The sequence below is a fragment of the Sinocyclocheilus grahami genome, unplaced genomic scaffold, assembly GCF_001515645.1.
Source record: "Sinocyclocheilus grahami isolate Dianchi unplaced genomic scaffold, SAMN03320097.WGS_v1.1 scaffold667.1, whole genome shotgun sequence".
In the NCBI taxonomy this organism is placed as follows: domain Eukaryota; kingdom Metazoa; phylum Chordata; class Actinopteri; order Cypriniformes; family Cyprinidae; genus Sinocyclocheilus; species Sinocyclocheilus grahami.
The window spans coordinates 273,547-287,578 of NW_015505846.1; the positions used below are offsets into that span (position 1 = coordinate 273,547).

At 37.3% G+C, this 14,032-nt stretch overlaps 2 protein-coding genes across 3 annotated transcripts in view; both read left to right on the forward strand.

Moving 5' to 3' along the window:
• The first annotated feature begins 2,800 nt into the window (after window positions 1–2,800).
• gje1a (gap junction protein epsilon 1a) lies at window positions 2,801–6,265 on the forward strand. Its single transcript, XM_016242652.1, has 3 exons — window positions 2,801–2,857; window positions 2,986–3,168; window positions 4,850–6,265. The coding sequence occupies exons 1-3, from the start codon at window positions 2,819–2,821 to the stop codon at window positions 5,249–5,251; spliced, it is 624 nt and encodes a 207-aa protein (XP_016098138.1). The 5' UTR covers window positions 2,801–2,818; the 3' UTR covers window positions 5,252–6,265.
• Window positions 6,266–6,896: 631 nt separating this feature from the next.
• vta1 (vesicle (multivesicular body) trafficking 1) overlaps window positions 6,897–14,032 on the forward strand; it is a 61,491-nt gene continuing 54,355 nt past the window's right edge. Inside the window, exon 1 of one of the 2 annotated variants that reach the window (XM_016242651.1) lies at window positions 6,897–7,121. In XM_016242651.1, the coding sequence (XP_016098137.1) occupies window positions 7,031–7,121 (91 nt within the window). In that variant the 5' untranslated portion in view covers window positions 6,897–7,030. The remainder of the gene's footprint in view (window positions 7,122–14,032) is intronic. The other variant, XM_016242650.1, reaches the window with a different exon arrangement.

A 14,032-nucleotide genomic window follows, 5' to 3' on the forward strand; every position in this document is an offset into this window, starting at 1 on the left:
TTAAATTTAGTCCTCCATAGAAACTCCATAGCTCACAGTTAATAGCCAATCAGTGCAAAAATACAAGTGCTGTAGCGTAATTTGTCAAATATTCCGCCCCCTCCGCACGTATCTATCTATCTATCCTTCACGACCTGTTTTAAAGTGTATTTATTTATTTATTTATTAAAACGAACCCCCAACTCTGAAAGAATGATGTTGATCATATGGTGCGGTCGCTCATCAGTAGCGCAAACTAGGATTGTGCTTTCTGGACTCGTCAGGTGCAGCTTTTGTCCGCGCGTTCCCTTGTCGGGGTTCGGCTGGAGCACTTTCATGCTCTTTCTATGACTCGCAGGGGGGATTTGCTGAGGGAAGAATTGCAATAAATACGTAATCAGAAAATCAACTGGGTCTGGAGAGCTAGAGTAGAAAAACAGGTATTTGAAAAAGAAATAGATAAGGAAATTCTCCAGTCTTGCAAAGTTATGTGGCGCATAACTCGTGGAGAACACTTATTGTGAATTGTGTCGTGTGTCACTGGAGAATGTAACCACAGAATTACATAAAGAGATTTTTTTATTCAAACCTCCATTTAGGTTTGCCTTCTCATCCACTGGGATAAAATAAGCAGACACTGCAAACAGACATTTATGGATTATAAGTGCTGATGTCAAAGGTTCCTTGTCCAGACAGATCTTGAAATCGGATTGTTCAGATGGCCTTGGTCTCAGAGCTAGTTTATCCTGGTCGTGTCTGTACTGCTCCTTGCTTTTGGTCTGTGTACCTCGTCTTTGTGCCTTTATACAAAACGAATACAAATACTTAAGCCTCGGTAGCCAGTTAGAAACTGAAGGCTGAATTCAAACTTTCAGAAACTTATTCAGGAATGATGAGGTGTAAGTTCTGCTCCGTTTAAGATCAGCCAAGGGAACAGTCAAATTCTCAACTTGACATAGGCATAAGCCTTGCATACCTGAATGGGTTTCAGACTACGAATGAAAAGCATCACATGCCCCACTCGTTCTCTGTCTCTAGCAGTTCATCTGGGCTGGTTACTCACCTTGACTCACATCCTACGAACAAAATCATTTATATCTAACTGTGTATGTTTACCGCAACACAGATGTTGTCTGATGTAAATGTGTCATTTGGTAATAGGCTAAATGGATATAATACGCCGCTGACTTGGGTTGCATGCGGTCATCTGTTGATTTAATGACATCTGCTGGTATTTTCAGACGCTCTTGATGCAACATGTTAATACTGGACACAGAAAATCTAATTAGAGAAGAATGCAATTAAGCTAGTTGCAGTAGGTACATGCTGTTTATGGTTTCCCTTCTCCATTATCCAAAACCAGCACTGACGCACATAGCATGTGACACATTTTTAGGAAAAAAAAGTCTTTATGCTACCATTTTCTCTTCCCCCCAAACACCCCCACCCCCAAATTTCCAGAGATCGAAAATGACTTTTAATTAAGAAATGTAAAACACGTTCATTAGAGAAGTATTCGAGTATTTCATTTATTGATCAAGTTTTGTTTTGAATCAGATGTATAGAAAACGTCATTTACCCATTTACTTTAATTTGAAAAGAAATTGTGTTTTTATTTTCAATGACTTTTTATTCTCAGAAATAATGCAAAAACATTATAATCAGACAAACCCATATCTATAGCACGGCAACGGCATCGCGCTAATAATATAAACTCATATAATAGAGTCATCCATTATGCCATAATCTCTGTGAGCTAACAAAACAATCAAGCCATGGTCATATATGAAGCATCACTCTGATTGACAGCTATGCTTGCGTGTGCACCACGTGCGTAATGACCGTATGACCGCCAGACCCCAGTACTCTTATTTCGGTAATTAGCATCTCTGTGGCCATAATGATCTATTCTTTGCAACGTTTCTTTGATGCCTCGTTTGTCTGTTTGCTCTTTGGTTTATGACTCGAAAAAGCTTGCCGTCAGAAAGGCGCCCCCAACATGCAGCTTTTCCAGCAGGTCGGTCTTTCCCTCGGGACGCAGTGACATGAGAGCAGGACCTCGGTTCTGATTAAGAAGGGGGATGAACAGCACTCCGCCTGGATTACGGTTGGTGTGTGGACTTTCAATAGACGATTGATTTAACGCTTGTGAAATGTTTCTTACCGTGAGAACGTTACTCGTGCTGTAGTTTTAGAGAAGAAAGACTGCGGGTAAGTCTAGTTAAACTTTTAGAAGGCCTATTCGCAAATATCTGAGACAGATGTATAGCTACATACAGTAAATGAAATAAAGCTATTTTATACAGCTATATCAGTAAGGCCTACAGCTGTCTTAGATAGTCTCAAAATCCCAAGATAACATTACTCAACCCGCCTTTGTTGTGACATTGTTTTACAGAATGCACTTGTTTTAAATGCCATTTATTACATTGATTTGATTAGCCTGTTTAAGTTCTGTTCAGGAATTTGTGTTATTTGTTAATTGTTGTTTTTCATTATGTGATCTGCCCAGTGATACAATTGCATTTCATTGCAATTGTCATGGTTGCTCTGTTCTATTGTGAGATACAAGAGTTGTTTTTTCGCTGACAGAGTAGGGATTAGCCTATGGGCTGACCACATGTCCCGTGGCCTTTGTTATTTTTCTTTTTTGTCTTTTTTTTTGCACTGAGTGAGTAAATTGATGAAGGCACTGCGGATAAAAAGAGAATGCATTGACAAGGGGTTTCTAAAGCGAAAGGTCATTTGGAGGTTCGCAATTGCCATCTGCCTCTGCCTGAGGTTAGAAGACTGGCAATGATGGTGACAGGTTAATGATGCAGAGTTGTGAAGTCAAAATATGTCATTAAACTACATCAAAAACTTTTATGAAGGATGTGTAAGTATGTAATGTAAAGTTTTATCTTTATATGCAAAATTAGAAAAATTTAATGTAAACATGATTTTAGTGGATGCATGTCTGGTCTTGCATTTGTGTGTTATAATCTTTTTCATTGCATATTTCAGCTCAGGCCTCCAACAGTGATAGGCCAGTTCCACACGCTGTTTTTTGGCTCTGTGCGTACATTTTTCCTTGGAGTCCTTGGATTCGCCGTCTATGGCAATGAGGCCCTCCACTTCAGCTGTGATCCAGACAAAAGGGAAATAAACCTTTACTGTTACAACCAGTTCAGGCCAATAACACCTCAGGTAAAAGTGAATGAAAATATTTCGATTTAATAACCTGCTATTGTGGTATCAAAATATGCATGAAATGACAGGCAAAGGTGACTATGGCTGTAGGAAGAATTAGGAAGAAAAAACAAAAGATAAATTCTAAAAAGCTAACAGCTTTTTATTAATTCATTAATTCATTTTACTAATCTAAACATGAAACTAAACGTAAGATTTGGAGTTGAGGTATCTGGCAACCTACTGTATCTTAAAAAACTATTTCAGATATCCTATAATCAAAACATAGATGTTAAAAAAAGCTAGTAACTTTAAGATTTGAAGCTTACTTATCTGTCACTTCCACTGAGATAAATTAAAGGAATAGTTGATTGAAAATTTGCTGAAAACTGACTTACCCTCAGACCTTCCTAGATGTAGATGAGTTTGTTTCTTGGTCGATTAACCTGATTTGGAGAAATTCAGCATTACATCACTGTCTCACCATTGGATCCTCTGCAGTGAATGGGTGCCATCAGAATGAGACTCAAAACAGCTGATAAAAACATCACAATAATCCACAAGTAAACCACACAAGTATTACAAACACTCAGATTTTCAATTCGCAAGACAAAAAATTAATGGACTGGAGTCGTGTGGATTACTTATGGATTATTGTGATGATTTTATCAGATGTTTGAATTATCATTCTGACGGCACCCATTCACAGTATAGGATTCGTTGGAGAGCAAGTGATGCAATATTAAATTTCTCCAAATTTATTCAAATGAAGAAATAAACACATCTACATCTTGGATGGCATGAGGGTGGCTAAAATTTCAGCGTATTTTCACTTAAGGGTGAACTATTTGTTCAAGTTTTCTACTATGTGAGTATGACAAGCTGATTGCGAAGATGTGTTATGGCCTATAATCTCTTGTAATTCTTTTGTGGAAACTTTAATAAAAACCATACTACTGGGCAAAATGACAAAAGTGAAAAAACAAAAGCAAACCTAAAGACAGAAAACGAAAAAAAAAAGCTGTTTTTTTGTTGTTATTGTAGGTATTCTGGGCGTTGCAGCTAGTCACTGTCTTGGTGCCTGGAGCTGTGTTTCATCTTTATGCTGCCTGTAAAAATATAGACCAGGATGAGATCCTTCAGCGGCCAATGTCCACAGTCTTCTACATCATCTCTGTCCTGTTGAGAATAATTCTGGAAGTTTTAGCATTTTGGCTTCAGAGCCACCTTTTTGGGTTCCTGGTATTACAAACACTCAGATTTTCAATTCGCAAGACAAAAAATTAATGGACTGGAGTCGTGTGGATTACTTATGGATTATTGTGATGATTTTATCAGATGTTTGAATTATCATTCTGACGGCACCCATTCACAGTATAGGATTCGTTGGAGAGCAAGTGATGCAATATTAAATTTCTCCAAATTTATTCAAATGAAGAAATAAACACATCTACATCTTGGATGGCATGAGGGTGGCTAAAATTTCAGCGTATTTTCACTTAAGGGTGAACTATTTGTTCAAGTTTTCTACTATGTGAGTATGACAAGCTGATTGCGAAGATGTGTTATGGCCTATAATCTCTTGTAATTCTTTTGTGGAAACTTTAATAAAAACCATACTACTGGGCAAAATGACAAAAGTGAAAAAACAAAAGCAAACCTAAAGAAAAAAAAAGCTGTTTTTTTGTTGTTATTGTAGGTATTCTGGGCGTTGCAGCTATGCACTGTCTTTGTGCCTGGAGCTGTGTTTCATCTTTATGCTGCCTGTAAAAATATAGACCAGGATGAGATCCTTCAGCGGCCAATGTCCACAGTCTTCTACATCATCTCTGTCCTGTTGAGAATAATTCTGGAAGTTTTAGCATTTTGGCTTCAGAGCCACCTTTTTGGGTTCCTGGTTGATCCTATTTATATGTGCGATGTCAGTGCCCTTGCAAAGATCTTCAACATCTCGAAGTGTATGGTCCCTGAACACTTTGAGAAGACTATCTTCCTCAGTGCAATGTACACCTTCACCATCATCACCATACTCCTCTGTGTCGCTGAGATTTTTGAGATTCTGTTCCGAAGACTTGGATATTTAAACCAGCCAGTGACTTGAGAATTTAGAAAGTGTTTTTAGTGATACTTTAGCAGTGTTTGTTTTATGTTTTCCGTGGGTCTCTGAATCACAGACAGGACATAAACCCACATACCTCTGCATTTTCTGGTGGTAGACACAGAAGTACATGCTTTTTTAAAACAGGTCAGCTTATTATTCCTTTTCTGGAATAATCTAAACAAAACAAGCCTAATTAATGGCAAGGGACTCATTAATCTTTTTTTAAAGCTTTTGTAAGCCTAAAAAGCACCTCTCTAGCAGGAGAAATTATTTTATTGACTTGTATGAGCTAACCTAAACCCACATAAATATTTGGTTGATCATTATTATCTCTGCAATATTATTTTCAGATTTAGATTTATACTTATATTGAAATATTACACAAAATGCAAGTACTATTTTGACAAATATTATTTGATTTAAATTTCAACAAAGATTGATTCTTCTTAAGGAAGAATAATTACATGCAAGAGTGCATCAGTTTCTAAAAACATTATTGAGCGGTCCATGGTATCTAGTTACAATCATGCACATTGATAGTACATTCATCAGCTGTTGATTTCCATCTAGTTTTATGTCCATTTGAGAATGATCTTGTGTGGTTGTAGTATCTGTATCTGTTCATTTTTATCAGGCATCCATCCAACTTTTGTTATTATTCTCAGCTAAGTGTTTCATCTCAGGTACAAAATGGCATACTGTGATCTCTTATTTTGTGTCAGCGGGTAACTATTTATTATAAGAATGCTATTTATGCATAAATGAAACATCCGAGGAGATCTGACAGCATGTCTGGCCTGCACATCTTCCCACAGTTGCCTTCCCACTGTTTCAACACCACAGCTGTTTGAGTAATAGCTTTTGTACTATGTGTAGAGAGTTGATCATTTATATTGGTTTTTGTCTGTGGGATTTATGATGAAAATTATGCATGAAAATCTTCATATATATATATTTATATATATATATATAATTTATGACTGCCATAATGTATTATCAGTCTAGGTCAGAATAAACAGATCTGCTTGTGAATCCTTGGCCTTCTGTCAGTTACAATGATTTCCTAATGTTTTTGAAGTTTCAATCAAGTAAATATAGTTAAAATAGTCGCATCATTGTTTTTTTGTTTACACCTTTCCATATCAGTAATATTTACACATATTATAAGGGGAATGCAATTAAAAAAGGAATCTGTTGGATAAAAGGAATTAACACTTTATGAAGTGTTTTATGAACATTAATGCATTAATACAGGGGTGCTTTGTACAAGCTGCATTGACATAATAAAAAAGGAATAAAATGACAACATTACTACAACTGTAACTAAAACTAAAATAGATAACTAATACAAATCAAAGTACATTAGTTCATCTTTAATGCAAATACATTGCAGACATATATAACAGAATAAAAACAGCAAAACAGTTATGACTTTTAATTGATGTAAATATTAATTCAAATATTAATTAAAACAATTATTATAGCATGACAAATAAATGACAAATTACACCTTAAAATACGTGATTACTAAATAGACAACACTTTTAAACATTGCTCTGTATATAAGCCAATATGTATTTTATGCAGGATATAAGTCGCCACTGATTCATGTGGGTCATTTCTTACTCCTCGCCTATGGAGGTCAGTAAAGGTGTGGCTGCGCGTTCATTTGAAGACGCGGAAGCGGCTCATTCGCGACTCGAGTCTGTCATCTTTGTTACTAGCAATTTTTTGGCTCTTGCTGACCGTAGAAGTTTGTAACGGAGTCTTTTCTCCAGGATGGCGCTCCCACCGCAGCTGAAACCAATCCAGCACCATTTAAGAACAGCGCAGGAACACGACAAAAGAGAACCGGTGGTCGCTTATTACTGTAAGTCTGTAAAATTACCGCTTTGCTTTGTTAGCTTGTCACATAGCAGCCCCTCCACTCTCACTGGTTTATTAAACGTGTCTTTTTTTTTTGATTATCCCAGTATAATTCGACTTAAATGGTTTTAATTACTCAGTATTTGTACATGCAGAGGTGAGAAATGTTGTATTTAAACCAGTCTGTTGTGGAAGTTAGTTTCAGTTAAGTTACTTTGCTAAGCTAGCTAGCAACTGCTGTTATGATCATGTATTCGCTATTTTAACAGCCTAACGTTAGTTTATAGAATATTTATAAGTACGTATGTACAGCTAGATTCCCAGTTTAATAGCTCTCCACACACGCTGTTGTGATGCAATAGTTTATCAATAAATCTAAGTTAGCAGGATTGGCTAACTGGTTGATTTGTATTGAGATGTTTTGGCTTAAACTTCACTGCATTGCGAGTACATCACAGAGACTTTCGTGTGCTAGATTTACTGCTGTTTTGGGATCTGTAGTTGAGATGTTGTCATTCATTAGGGATGATATTCAGTTTGTTTCTTTGTGGCAGGTGTAAGAGTGATCAGATATATGCTGAATCATGTAATGCAAGGCAGCAATGCTGAAAAACAAGTTCCTTGTCCGCCCATCTTGAGGTGTGTTGTGATAGGATGTGAACTGAAATTTCCACAACCTTGTTCACAGTACATTTCAGAATGTATTTTACACAGACGTTGTCAGCATTTCGACACAATCTTTTCAGTCTGCATTGGGAGTGTATCGGTGTTGTAAAGGAGTAGGGCTTTTGAAGGACTTTGGTACTTTGAATTTTCATATAGGTGTGTCAGACTTTGCATGTGGTACATCTTTTTCTAGCAATACTGTAATACTTCCGTACAGACTTTTAAAGTGTGACATAGACTGAGATGAATTGTGACCTTTTACGTCACAGGAAGGTGGTCAGCCTGGACTCTCATGGGCCCCCAGGGACCATCTGCATCAGGGACCATCCTAAATAAAAAAAATAAATAAATAAAAAAAACGTTCTTTCACTTTATTTATTCATTCCCTTTCTAGCTTGTACTGATTTAAACAATGCCTGAAACTTGGTATTGTGAGACCTTCCTGTGTCTGTTTGCCTTTTTAAGATGAATCACTATGTATTCCCCAATTGTAAGTCGCTTTGGATAAAAGCATCTGCAAAATGACTAAATGTAAATCTGCAGGCCTTGAGTCTCTAGATGGCCCCAACCCTTTAGTCAGCTGGTCTTTGCTCACGTCATGTGATGCATGACACGTGCATATTATGTAGCCATATGCTTTTAGTGATGTCAAAAAACTGCAGTCTTTTTCCGAAACTACATTTAGACTTTTTTTTTTTTTAATTGTTATATCTGTTAAAATTAAAGGGATACAACAAAATTATAATTTGGTCTTCATTTACTCACCCTCAAGTTGTTCCAAACCTGTATGAATTTCTTTCTTCTGCTGAACACATAAGAATATATTTTGAAGAATGAGTGTGACCGAACAGTTGTTGGTCCCTATTGATTTCTATAGAATTTTTTTCCAAGTCTGACTCTCTAACCATTAGGCCACGACACAACCAGTTACATTTTTAACTCACACATGCAGCAAAAAGATAACATGAACATTGCAACTCTCTGAAAATGGAAAATCTCGTGTCCCCAAGAGGGACATTCACAACAACAACAATAAAAAAAAAATATCTGAAAGTTTTTTTTTTTTTTTTAATAATATAGAAAAATATATGATAAATAAATAATATAAAATATATATATATTGAAAAAATCTGCACTTCGATCATCAGTCTTCTAATGACAGCTCATCAAATACCTGTATGGACAACAAAATGAAGTACTCCAGTTAGGGGTAGGCGATATAGAGATTTTGGACTATCCTGTCTATCGCGGTTACACACTCAAGTGACATTGTTGTGCTACCTGGTCATGAAAACTTATGGTTGACACAATTTAAGCCTTTGAAACGCAATCAGCAGCATTTTGTTGCTTTATAGGCCTTGAATGGTTAAATACACACACTTGTATGTCAAAATGCCCGTCTTTGCAAGTATCCTCATGATCACAGTAACTTGGGTCTTAAGTGAAACCAAACAGCTGAGAAAGAAAACACATGTGTAACAGTGTATTGGATCTGGGCAGCTCTTAAAGTGACCGCTAAATCACTTTTGTAACTTTAATAAGAAGATATATATTTAATTTACACAGTGAAGAATATGCTTTTTTTTTTATTTGATTACTTTATACAATGTTGTATCATTTCTTATTTATTTGTTCTACTGTAGTTTTTTTTGTCTTCAGTGAGCTTGATGTTTGTTTGTTTTTTAAATTTAGGCTAGTATTAGTTTTTTGTGAAATTGACACTGGTGACAAAAAATATTATAAAATGTCTATGGTATCAAAAATTTTGATATCATAAGACCTTATTCAAAGAGGTCATATGATGTTGCTAAAAAGAACATTATTTGGTGTAATGAAATGTTTGTGGTTTAAGGTTAAAAAAACACATTATTTTCCACATACTGTATATTATTGTTTCTCCTCAATGCCCCACCTTTCTGAATCGCGTAGATTTTTACAAAGCTCATCGGTCTGAAAAGCGAGGTGTGCTCTGATTGGCCAGCTATCCAGAATACCTCAAGCGTGTGACATAAATGTTACGCCCCTTACCATATTGTGATGCTGCGTCCCAGTGTGACGAGACAAAAACATTAAAACCCATTATAAACATGGCATTTGTTGCATCCAGTGGGGACATAATTACGGATTATAATGACTTATACTGTCTTTTTACGCGTTGCATCGCGCCGCGTAAACATAAATCCATGTCTGCGTTTGTGATCCGAGAAATGACAAACAACAAGCGCTACTCTACACTGCTCATATGAAAACGTACTTGGTGTGAGTCAGAACAGCCGGCATTGTAGTCTACTCTTCCAGGATCAGGAAACAGTCCTCCATAAAATGCGCTGCACACATCTGAATATTTGGGTTGAACTGTTCTGGAACAGTGTTGTAAATACAACTTAACCCCTGATTTCTAGTCGTGTTCTCTTTTGGAAGGCCAAACAAAGTATTTTCGTTTTCGCAACGAAACACACAGCGCCTTCACAACATGGCGGCGGTGGCAGCAACAATAAAGTTATGCCTTCTTTCTTTGCGTGAACATTTGGGCGGCGTTAGGCAAATCTTTCCACATTGTGACATAGACATGTTGGGGCGTGTTTAAACGAGGCGTTTTAGGAGGGCGTGGATGAGTCTTAACTTTTATAAAGAATATCTCTTTGGGTTTGAGACTTTGTTTGAGACTTGCAACTTTAGGGATCTTATCTATTCACAAACAGCTTGTAACTTGAAATCGCATCATATGACCCCTTTAACCCTTTAAACAATCTACAAATGGCTTATTTATAGCCGTCTCTATATATTAAACTGTTAAAGAAGAAAGTATTTAAACATCAAAACAATTACACACTTTAACATCAAACTTGATCAGATTTTCAAAGCAGAATTGGCATTTGCCAGATGAAGTAATCTAGGATCAGGTTTATTCACCTCAGTACTGTCAGCTGTGCCGATGGTCCTACAGCTGTTCCTGATCACAGATCAGATGTCCCGGCCTCAGGGATGGACACGGTCATTATGGATGAAGTAACAATCGGGATACAGATCACTTGATAAGAGATCCATTAATATCAAACACACACACACACACACACACAATGTCTGTCTCTCGTTTCTATTCACACACATGTTCAGCTATTCTTCACTCCCTGCTGATGTGCACTTGCAGTTTGCCAAAGGGAAACACCAAGTCTGGAAAGCCCTGGCAAAACCACAGAGGAATCCTGATGAACAGAGAGAAATACAGTTACTAAAAGTGTATAAATATTCGGATAAAGAAAGCCATTGTTCGTCACACACAAGATGCCTTTTCATTTTAGTTTGAGAAAAATGGTTCATGTAAGCCCTCGCAGGCAAACTGTATTTGATGTTTAATTCGCTTTCTGTGATGCCACGGATGCCAAGTGGTTATTTGCGCTCATCACATGAGTTTAATCTCGCGGCGCCTATGCCCAGATTTTCTCTCAAAACATCCATCACTATCACAGAAGTCTGCAAATGAAACTCATTCAATATCCATCAATCTCCAGCATTCAGACAGGTTTGAAAACTACTGAAATAATCGCATCCGTTTCATCTGTTTCGCTTAAAACGGGTAGGCAAGTTCGGTCCTAGAGAGCCGCATTCCTGCAGAGTTCAGCTCCAACCTTAATCAGACACACCTGAACAAGCTAATCAATGTCTTCAGGATTACTAAGGCTATAGGCTGGTGAGTTTTTTTTTTCAGGGTTGGAGCTGAACTCTGCAGGACTGCGGCTCTCTAGGACCGAACTTGCCTACCCCTGGCTTAAAAGAATCATTTGATTGATGCTTTTATGAAACTGGAACGGTGCTATAAAGAAGTGCAACCAGGATGGTCTATACCAGGGGTGCCCAAACTCGGTCCTGAAGGGCCTGTGTCCTGCAGAGTTTAGCTCCAACTTGCCTCAACACACCTGCCTTCAAGTTTCTAGTATGCCTATTAAGAGCTTGATTAGCTGGTTCAGGTGTGTTTAATTGAGGTTGGAGCTAAACTCTTCAGGACACTGGCCCTCCAGGACCGAGTTTGGGCACCCCTGGTCTATACAGTACATAATGCCTTCAGAATTACAGCGCAGGTATTTTTGAACCAATCACGTGAGCTGTAAAGGTCATATGGCTAATCAGCACACAGCGTCTCAAACCAGGCAACTCAAAGTTTCTCCGGAGAATGCAATACTTTTGTGAGAGAACGCAACATTTCTCTGGAAAATGAATGCTTTTGTGAAAGAATGCAACGTTTCTTTGGTAGAACGCAATACTTTTGCAAGAGAACACAAAGTATCTCAGGAAAACGCAATGCTTTTGTGAGAGAATGCCACATTTCTTGGAGACCCCAATACTTTTGGGGGAACGCAATACTTTCGCGAGAGAACGCAGTGTTTGAGAATGCAATACTTTTGCAAAAGAACAGTTTCTCGGGAGAACATACTTTTGTGAGAGAATGCAAAATTTCTTGGGTGAACGCAATACTTTTGCAAGAATACGAAAATGTTTTCAACACAAAAAAATTCAAACTCATGCCATACATTTAAACAGTAGTGTATATCTTCATACATATTGCATATCACATAACTAGTATAAGCAGTATGCTAAATATACATGTGTTTCTTGAACCAACTAATTATATTTGGCTTCATGTCCAAACACAGAGAGACAGCAAAGCCTAAAGGTTAAGGTAACACTCCACTATTTTTGAAAATAGGCTCATTTTCCAACTCCCCTAGAGTTAAACAGTTGAGTTTTACCGTTTTCTAATCCATTAAGCCGATCTCCGGGTCTGGCGGTAGCACTTTTAGCTGTAGCTTAGCATAGATCATTGAATCTGATTAGACCGTTAGCATCTCGCTCAAAAATGACCAAAGAGTTTCTATATTTTTCCTATTTAAAACTGGACTCTTCTGTAGTTACATCGTGTACTAAGACCGACGGAAAATGAAAAGTTGCATAAATCCATGTCTGCGTTTGTGATCCGAGAAATGACAAACAACAAGCGCTACTCTACACTGCTCAAAACTCGCGTTTGACTCATCAGTGGCAAATTCTTTAAATATGAAAACGTACTTGGTGTGAGTCAGAACAGCCGGCATTGTAGTCTACTCTTCCAGGATCAGGAAACAGTCCTCCATAAAATGCGCTGCACACATCTGAATATTTGGGTTGAACTGTTCTGGAACAGTGTTGTAAATACAACTTAACCCCTGATTTCTAGTCGTGTTCTCTTTTGGAAGGCCAAACAAAGTATTTTCGTTTTCGCAACGAAACACACAGCGCCTTCACAACATGGCGGCGGTGGCAGCAACAATAAAGTTATGCCTTCTTTCTTTGCGTGAACATTTGGGCGGCGTTAGGCAAATCTTTCCACATTGTGACATAGACATGTTGGGGCGTGTTTAAACGAGGCGTTTTAGGAGGGCGTGGATGAGTCTTAACTTTTATAAAGAATATCTCTTTGGGTTTGAGACTTTAGTCTTTGCAACTTTAGGGATCTTATCTATTCACAAACAGCTTGTAACTTGAAATCGCATCATATGACCCCTTTAAAGCAAAAATAACTATACCGTGATATATATCATTACCGTGAAATAAAATTACTCGTATTGTGATGTAAGATTTTGGTCATATCGCCCACACCTAACACCAGTCACTGAAAAAAATAATAGATGTGCATCTTAATGGGTTGCATCAATACAGCATATCGCCTGTTGTGTACGATAAAGCTGTGTAATTTACTATAAACTAACTTTATATAATCAAAGTGCGTAGAAAAGTAGTTGAGTTGGATGTCGCTATTGCAAAGCATTGTGATATTATAATTAGGGATGCACCGATACCACTTTTTCCAGTACTTGCCCGATACCGATACTTTTATTTTTGGTACTTGCCGATACCGAGTACCGATACCAATATTTTTATTGCATTTGTAAATTTTTTAAATATTGGGTACAGAAACCAAAAGAGTATGTATAATGTTAGTTGGTTAACTTCATTTATCAAATAGATACAGTCAAGCCAAAATTTATTCAGACACCTTCAACATTTCTCACATTATCACAGTTTATTCGCTATATTTTAGAAAATGGTAATAAAATATGACAAGAACTCGGAGTTAAACTGTGTCAGAACAAATTCAGCTTGAAAATGTTAGATAACTTTGATAGAAAGGTATGTAATAGATTACAATCAACCAAAAATTAGACAGCTGTTAGTATGACAGTATTTACACAACTATCAATACTTAGTCGGGCA